General features: G+C 39.0%; 1 protein-coding gene across 2 annotated transcripts; it reads right to left on the bottom strand.

Annotated features, from left to right (window-relative positions):
* Positions 1 to 2,455: 2,455 nt before the first annotated feature.
* Positions 2,456 to 9,291, bottom strand: LOC310721328 (sperm-associated antigen 4 protein-like). Of its 2 annotated transcripts, XM_083532942.1 has the most exons (15): positions 9,057 to 9,288; positions 8,861 to 8,926; positions 8,699 to 8,764; positions 8,537 to 8,602; positions 8,296 to 8,389; positions 8,127 to 8,209; positions 7,872 to 8,007; positions 7,654 to 7,715; positions 7,393 to 7,484; positions 5,671 to 5,718; positions 3,869 to 3,953; positions 3,506 to 3,609; positions 3,242 to 3,409; positions 2,894 to 2,983; positions 2,458 to 2,649 (listed from the first exon to the last, which is right to left on the bottom strand). In XM_083532942.1, exons 1-15 carry the CDS (start codon positions 9,076 to 9,078, stop codon positions 2,545 to 2,547), a joined length of 1,287 nt encoding a protein of 428 aa, XP_083389068.1. In that variant the 5' UTR covers positions 9,079 to 9,288; the 3' UTR covers positions 2,458 to 2,544. The 2 variants fall into 2 exon arrangements, with proteins under 2 accessions (XP_083389069.1, XP_083389068.1); XM_083532943.1 differs by lacking the exon at positions 5,671 to 5,718 and having other exon boundaries at positions 2,456 to 2,649; positions 7,399 to 7,484; positions 9,057 to 9,291.
* Between the last annotated feature and the right edge of the window lie 174 nt (positions 9,292 to 9,465).

The raw sequence follows: 9,465 nt of genomic DNA, 5'->3' as shown, positions 1-9,465 counted from the left end.
CAGCAGAATTACTCCAGAATTACTCTAGTACTGCGTTCTGAGACTTCCATTTGGCATTCAGTCTGTTAGTGGGATAAGATTATGACAGGGGCAAATGCAGGAAAGGATGGATTGGGTAAATGTCTTCTACATAAAGTCTATACAGTGTACAGACATCATGGCCCACGCTTTTAGACAAAAGGTTAACTCAAATTGACCCAGATTTTTGTTGTCTAATGTCAATATTTAAATCTCCAATAGTATATGAGTATGGACGAATACATATGAGTTAGGTTTGCCTGAAATTAGAGTATGAGCGTTTCTTGGTTGGTGGACAAAAAAAAAGTGAAGAATATAACAAACACTGTATGCATTTATGTCCTTTTCACTTAACATGCAGATTATTTCACAATATATAGTAACCTTGTGATGAGCCAGTACTGTTGGTGTAAACGTTTGGTATTATTATTATTATAACATTTCAGATAATGTGTTTTTAAGGTCAATTTCTGCTTTCCCTCAGGGTTAAAGATTACTGAAAGACAAAAAACACAGATAACCATATTACCGAGAAACCAGAAAACACAAACTCCAATTGTTCTCTTAAATAAATTACTTTACTGTCAGCAGCACATTTATCACTTCTTTATCACAGAAAAGAAGTTCCAGGAAGTGCAGAGTACAGTTTTTATGATTCAGCGTTCTTCTAGGTGAACTGAAATTGTGGTGGATATCTATTAGAGAGAGGGGGAGTGGTGGCTCCAGCGGTTAAGGCGCTGGGTTACCGATCGGAAGGTCGGGGGTTCAAGCCCCGGTATCGCCAAGCTGCCACTCTTGGGCCCTTGAGCAAGGCCCTTAACCCTCTATGCTCCAGGGGACCCTTACGAGAAAAATAAACCAAGGACCGTGACGTCGGAGAGACGTGGGGCCGCCTTCCCGTTGGCTCACTACCTGCAGGAAGGACCGTAAGGGACCGGTGCTGAAAGGATTGGGCAGCAGTCGAAGGCGGGGGCCTTGACAGCCTGATCCCTGGACACGGAGAAGTGGGGAATCTGCTTAGACTGCTGCCCCCGCGACCCGAATTACGGATAAGCGGGAGAAGATGAAATGAATGAAATGAAATCTATTAGAGTGCAGATTCTGTTAGAGGTCAAGACACCAATGTTGAGAAGGAAGACGGAAGTAAAAAAAACCACAAGGAATTTAGACAGATCTACACCCAGGATCGCCCAGGTTAAATACTTAGATTTGCAAGGTCAAAAGTGTTTCTAAATGCAGCAATTCAGCAGTTCAGGGATGTTTCAGAGTAGAGATGATGGATTAATAAATAAATAAATGAATGAATGAAGGAAGGAAGGAAGGAAGGAATGGCAAAAGGAAGAAACCTTTAGAGGAACCAGACTCAAAAGGGAACTCATCTTATACAGTCATTTGAGGTTATGGAACCAGGAGCTACTGAGCAACTCATAAAATAACTCAACATTTGAGATCATCACAGATCCCACAACAGCTTTTCCATGCCAGAGCCTTTAAACACTCGAAGAGGTCCAGTGTCCAAACTCCACATGAAGTGAAATCCAAATGGCACTGGTACGTCTCTAGATGGTTCAGTATGTTTGCGGGGTCGCCATCTACTTCTTTAAAGGTCCACAATCTTCATGAGGTGGGACGTGAATGGAGCTGGAGCAACCTCAGGATGCCTCGGGATGGGGAGAGAAAGAGAAGCAGTGAAGAGGAATTAGCGTAGCTGCTGTTCAAGATATTTAAAGCCCCAAGTTGATAATGTGCATGTGATCAGATGTTCTGGAGCACAAGGTTATGATGTGAGACGTATGTTATGTGTAGGATTTGCTAAAAAGATAAATTTTTAATCTGCACTTAAACTGGGAGAGTGTGTCTGAGCCCCGAACACTGTCAGGAAGACTATTCCAGAGTTTAGGAGCTAAATGTGAAAATATTCTACCATCTTTAGAGGACTTTGCTATTCTAGGAACTACTAGAAGTCCAGAGTTTTGGGATCTCAAGGAGCGGGACGGATTGTAGTGTGTTAAAAGACCAAACCATTTAGTGTTTTGTAGGTAAGTAACAAATGTTTGTAGTCAATTCGAAACTTAACAGGTAGCCAGTGTAGGGATGATAAGATTGGGGTTATATGGTCATATTTTCTCGACCTTGTGAGAACCCTGACTGCTGCATTCTGGACAAACTGTAGCTTGTTTATAAATGAACAGGACATCTTTCGGAGCTGTTCCACAGGTGGACACAAATCAAGGTGTAGAAACATCTCAGCAGTGATCAAGAGAACTGAGAAGCACCTGAGCTAATTTTTAAGTGTTGTAACAAAAGCCTTTTTTTTTTTTTTTTTACATAAATTTATAGAATTCAGTTTTCACATTATAGGGTACTGAGTGTATGTACAAAGTAAATGTAATCTGAACAATTGTAGTATCAGACTGCAATATATATATATATATATAAAAAAGTAAACGGTGTCTGAATATTTTATAAATGCACTGTACAAATTTATGTTAAAATTACATGATTCTTCTTCTGGCTGTATTCTTTTTACTGGCTGTGTATCCTAAAACGGTACACACAGGTATAGTCAGGGTGGCCCCAGTTACTCAGTATCCTCAGTTCCACCAGTTGATATGGCCCAGTCGAAGGGTCCTAAAAAACACAAACATCCACAATATATAATATATAGGAATATCCAAATGCCAGAGTCCACCTTAAATCATGTAAACCTCACTGTAAGTCCCTTATGAGTCCTTACTGTTTTTACTCACACATTTTACTGCTTTTATTAGCAAAGAATCATAAAAAGTTTTTCTTCTAAACATTTTGGCACGGAATAGGTTTATTCAAATTTGTTATGCAAAAAGAATATGTTCTTTAATATGCTTTTTCTCACCGGAAGTTGAAAAGTCTGAATCGGTTCTCCATCCTGGTCATAGGTGAATGTTCCAAGATGTTTTCCTTCATCGTTCATACTGATCCTTCCCTGAAAATGTACAAATGTTTTATATTATTAAATGTTATTATTGAATTAAAAGGCAAAAATCAGTATGAAAACTGATTAGTAATTGTTGTGCTGTTATTGTTTTGTAAAATGAATAAGGAAGTTAAAGTGCAGTATATCATGAATGTACTATATAAAAGGTTCTAAAGCGTATATGTGGTCACTTGTTTTCAGTCAGACAAGAATACAAGATTAACTAGAACATATTAATGTGTTTTTTGTATGTTTTTGTAGACTCACGTAAACTGAAAACTCTTTGGGTGCAGAGTGGATGTTCTGGGTGGGAGAGAGCACTCTGGGTAGGTGCTCTAGGGTCACATTGGTCACATGTATGGGGCTGGGGAGAGAGATGACTAGGTATCCTTCTGAACCTTTAAATGCCCAACATTTACCAGGGAAGACTTCTGGCTGTGGTAAACACACACACATAGGCAGTTATTAAGGCACTTTCAAAGCTACTAATAGTGTTATTTCTGAGTGTGTATTCATGGCTATGTGTGTTACCTGTATAACAGTTTCAGGGCCGTTATTTTGGCACCAGAAACTAAAACCCAGCATTTTGCAGTATTTCGTTTTATGACTGTCCGAACTGGCTATGATTTTGGCACCTACACACACACACACACACACACACACACACACACACACACACACACACACACACACACACACACACACACACACACACACACACACCTCATAAGTATACACATCCCTTAAACCTTTCCACATTGTTACACTGGACATTGTTAAAATGTTATAGGATGGAGCTTATTGTCAAAAAGTTTGGGACTTTTTTATAACCCAAAATCTGATTAGAAAATACTCCAAACAGCTCACTAAAGCATATGAGAGTTAATGTATTACCAAAAGATTGTAATGCGTGGTCAGCCATTCCAATACCATCAGCTCTGTAAAGACTCAGCGCCTTGTATAACTTTTTGTCAAAGTCCTGTAAAATAAATAAATAAAATGTTTATTATGTAATAAAGAGCCAGCATTACACAGATAAACTACAGACCAAGACATTCCTTTTACTTTGATTAGCTATTATTACCTGGCAAATATATTAAAACACTAAACACTAATGTTGCACCCTTAACACTATACCCTAAACACTAACGCTACACCCTAAACACAGTACCTTATACCCTGAACACTAATGCTGCACCCTTAACACTGTACCCTATACTCTAAACACTGAAGCTACAAGCTAAACACAGTATCCTATACCCTAAACACTAACGCTACACCCCAAACACAGTACCTTATACCCTAAACACTAATTCTGCACCCTTAACACTGTACCCTATACCCTAAACACTAAAGCTACACCCTAAACACAGTATCCTATACCCTAAACACTAATGCTGCACCCTAAACACTGTACCCTATACCGTAAACACTAACTCTACATTGTAAACACAGTACCCTATTCCCTAACACAGTACCCTATACCATAAACACTAACGCTACATCGTAAACACAGTACCCCATACCCTAAAAACTAATGCCACACCCTAAACACAGAACCCTATACCCTAAACACTAATGTCACACCCTAAACACAGAACCCTATACCCTAAACACTAGAGCTACACCGTAAACACAGTATCCTATACCCTAAACACTAATGCCACACCGTAAACAGAGTACCCTATACCCTAAACACTAATGTTACACCCTAAACACAGAACCCTATACCCTAAACACTAGAGCTACACCCTAAACACAGAACCCTATACCCTAAACACTAGAGCTACACCCTAAACACAGTATCCTATACCCTAAACACTAATGCTGCACCCTAAACACTGTACCCTATACCGTAAACACTAACTCTACATTGTAAACACAGTACCCTATACCCTAAAACAGTATCCTATACCATAAACACTAATGCTACATCGTAAACACAGTACCCTATACCCTAAAAACTAATGCCACACCGTAAACACTGTACCCTATACCCTAAACACTAATGCCACACCGTAAACACTGTACCCTATACCCTAAAAACTAATGCTGCACCCTAAAGACTGTACCCTATACTCTAAACACTGAAGCTACACCCTAAACACAGTATTCTATACCTTAAACACTGATGCTGCGCCCTAAACACTGTACCCTATACCTTAAACACTAACGCTACATCGTAAACACAGTACCCTATAGCCTAAACACTAATGCCACACCCTAAACTCTACCCCTAAACCCTAAACACTACCCCTGTACTAAACAATGTAGCCTACACCCTTAACACTTCCCCTAAACCCTAAATATTGTTCCCTAAACAATGTACCCTAAACACTTCCCCTGAACTCTAAACATTGTTCCCTACACCCTAAACACTACCCTTGAACCTTAAACACTGTACCCTAAACACTCTCCCGGAACCCTAAACATTGTACCCTACTCCCTAAATAATTCCCCTGAACCCTAAATATTGTTTCCTAAACACTGTACTCTAAACACTACCCCTAAACCCTAAACATTGTACCCTAGACGCTTAACGCTGTACCATAAACACTACCCCTGAACCCGAAACATTGTTCCCTGAACACTGTATCCTAAACACTGGGTCCTATTCCATATACACTGTCCCTAAACACTGCATTCTACACCCTGTGTGTGTGTGTGTTTGTGTGTTGGATGTGGTGTGTTCTTACTTGGTGTAATAGCCTCTGCTCTCTGATAGACTGCTTTAGTAACTCAATCTCATTAAAAAAAAAAAAAAGAAAGAAGAGAGTAAATAGAGTATAAACCCTAAACGTTTATAAGCCATACATGTTACACTCTACACCAGAGTGTGTAAACTCTACACCAGTGGTCACCAACCTTTTTAACCCCAAGATCTGTGACCTTGGTCTTAATGGATCTACTGATCGACAAACTGATCTGGCTACCCGGGTTATTGTACTTTCAACTCGAGGCGTTTTTATTTAGTGTTTTAATTGTAATTGAATTACATCAAATGCTTTGGTGTTAAACTTTTAAACTGACGCAAACATACAGTAAGAGTGTCACGGTACTGTAACAGGTACACTGAACATTGTCTCAAAGCAGCTTTACAGGGATAAAGACGTTATAAATTTTTTAAATGATAAGTGCCTACACGTTTGTTCCTTATCAGTTTATTCTAAATGAGTGAGCCAGTAGAGTATATGGTAAGGAAAAACTCCCTGAAACGGTATGTGGAGGAAACCTTGAGAGCCTCAAAAGGGAACCCATCCTCATCTGGGTGGCATCACTGTTGAGGTGTGGTGAGGTGTACAGAAGATGGCTTCTGCTCTTTAATTTATTTTCATCGGTGAAAATGCCATTTAACAGAGGTTGGCGGATTCAAAATAGGCACTCGCTTGTATGGAACGAATGGAGAAAAAGTCCACAAAAATGATTGTCCCCCGATCTGGCTTTCAGCTCTGTCATTTTGCAAATCAATGATCTCCATGTTAACTCCACTTGTCAAAGCAAATACCTGCTGGAATTTAGCTGCACCATGTCCTATATCAGTGTGCATGAATAGGTTTTGGACAAATTCAGCAATACAGTGCATGAGGTCTAAATCATGTTTAGGTTGCCACTTGCTCACTCAGGCTGCCACTAAGTCCAGGTGAGCATGGTAATTATTGTCCTGGATGCGCTGTGACATTTTGGGAAAGTGTGTTAGGGTCCTGTTCTTTCGTCACATGACTCTCATATACACTATGCAGTTAATATATATATATATATATATATATATATATATATATATATATATATATATATATATATATATATATATATATATATATACATATATCAGTTATTGGAACTATAGTCAAAGCTCGTGTATAGACGTGTTTTGGGGATCTGCTTAATGAAAGAAACGAAATGTACTAAATGACTTACAAAAAAAAAAAATGAATGAACGAGATTTAAAGAACCAGATCTTCCCATCACTGGCGTGCAGTAACCGAGTTTTTAGTGGCACAACCTACATACACACTAATCTTTCAACAAGAAACAAGGAAATTCCTCTTTTAATCCTATATAGACGCCATTATAGTTTCACCGTTACCCAGCAGGCTGTCGTTACCATGGAGACAGAGCCGTAAACATTTGGACGTTTGAGACAGTTCACTTCCGGTGCTCTGCTCTCACCTGACTGGTCACTTTTAATGCAAATACAGACATCGAATTAAGAAAATAACAGAGAAAGAAAGACGCAAAATGTATTTTTTTGTTTGTGCTTGTGATTTTTCGATACATTTCGGAAGCTACCTGTACAGAGTTAAAGATCTACCTGCCGATCACCGTGCTGGCGAACACTGCATTACACTGCATTACACTGTATTACATTCACATTCTATAAAGTTGTGTTTTAGAGTAAATATTAAAGCAGTGATGACACTTACCATTAGATAATCTTTGATATGTGAGCACTGCTGTATATGTGTGTGATGCAGGTACGATGAAAAGAACACGCACGCAAAAATAGAAACTATAAAGAAACACACACACACACACACACACACACACACACACACACACACACACACACACACACACACACACACACACACACACACATTTCAGTCAAAGTTTTTCGTGTAAAATTAGCAGAATTATTAGTCGATGTAAAAAGATAATGAATGTATGGACACACTCACCGCATCCTAACAGGAAGAAGAGGAATGCAAAAGAAACAAGCTTCCATACAATTAGGGAACCACTATAAGAGATGAATATCATATATATAGAATATATATATATATATATATATATATATATATATATATATATATATATATATATATATATATATATATATATATATATATATTAACACACACACACACACACACACGCGCGCGCGCACACAGCTTACATGGTGGGGATGGAAGTCTGCTGATGATTGAAGTCTGTTGATAAAATGTGCTGATGATTGAAGTTTGCTGATAAAATCTGCTGATGATTGAAGTCTCCTGGTGAAGTCTGATGATCATTTTCCAGCATCACTTCATCTACACAAATAAAGAATAAACTTCATGTGTGTTAATGGCAGCAACACGTTTGTAAAGCTGGTGAGAATTTTACTTTGTTCTTCCTTCCCAGATGTGAAAATGAGAAATGGGAAATGTACCTATTTGCAGTTCCTGTACATCCATCATTAAGTCTGTACAGTTCTTGTCTGCTCTTTTTTTCATCCTTCTCTTCTTGAAGATCCTGAAGTGAGCGAGAAAAACAACATTCAGGCTCACAAAGAGGGAGAACTCATTTGCTGAATTAATACTCATCACTTTCACACACACCTGGCAGGAGTCTCCTTATAGGAGACCAGACGAATGTTGTGGTCATCTGGATGATAATACCCGTTCGTAATCAGTCGAGGGCTGTGACGGAGCACTTTTTGCAGGATGAGAGGAGAGGAACATGAATTTATAGTAAAACTAAAGAAACTTTAATACCATCAACATTACAGCACATCACACACACACACACACACGCACACGCACGCACACACACGCACACACACACACACACACACATTACCAGTGTTGTAGTCACTGGGTTTAAAATACTCGCTCTTAATCAGCCGAGAACTGCGGCGTAACACTTCTGCAGGATGAGAGAAGATGAACAGAAGAACTTCAAATTACACGGAAACCAATGAAACTTAAATACCGTCAAGATTTCAGCACATCACAGCATTACCAATTTTGTGCTCATCTGTATTATTATACTCGCTCTTATTCAGTCGAGGACTGCGACGCAAAACATCTGCATGATGAGAGAAAAGGAACAGAAGAACTTTACATTACACTAAAACACTTAAACTGATGAAACTAAAATACCATATTTACAGCACAGCATTACCAGTGTTGTGGTCATCTGTATTATTACACTCGCTCTTATTCAGTCGAGGACTGCGACGCAAAACTTCTGCATGATGAGAGAAAAGGAACAGAAGAACTTTAAATTACACTAAAAATGATGAAACTAAAATAGTATTAGTTTTACAGCACAAAAGGCATTGACATATTCTTTTAATTATCATGTTCATTATACTTACTGTTTTGCTTGCAGGAACACATTTCGCTGCTTTCACTAGCTGTGTTCCATAGCAAGTGAACTGGGGAACGGATAATAATTGAATACAAACTGTGAACAGGACATCATTTTGTCCTGATGGTCCTGATGTCATAGAACCTTTGGTAACGGGGGGAAAGTAGGCACTTCGTATCTTTGACCACCAGATGGCAGCAACGTGTTAAAAATCAATCCCTTACATTCAGTAAATCTAAGGCAGCAGAGTTGAAGATGTTGAGATTTTTATTGGGAGTGACGAAGATGGACAGGATTGGAAACGAGTTTATTCGAGGTACAGCGCATGTAGGACGTTTTGGGGACAAAGTAAGAGATGCCCGATTGAGATAGTTGGGACATGGGGTACATCGGTAGGAGAATGCTGAGGATGGAGC

Source organism: Silurus aristotelis (assembly GCF_946808225.1).
Source record: "Silurus aristotelis genome assembly, chromosome: 27".
In the NCBI taxonomy this organism is placed as follows: domain Eukaryota; kingdom Metazoa; phylum Chordata; class Actinopteri; order Siluriformes; family Siluridae; genus Silurus; species Silurus aristotelis.
This window is presented reverse-complemented; position numbering and strand designations above follow the sequence as displayed.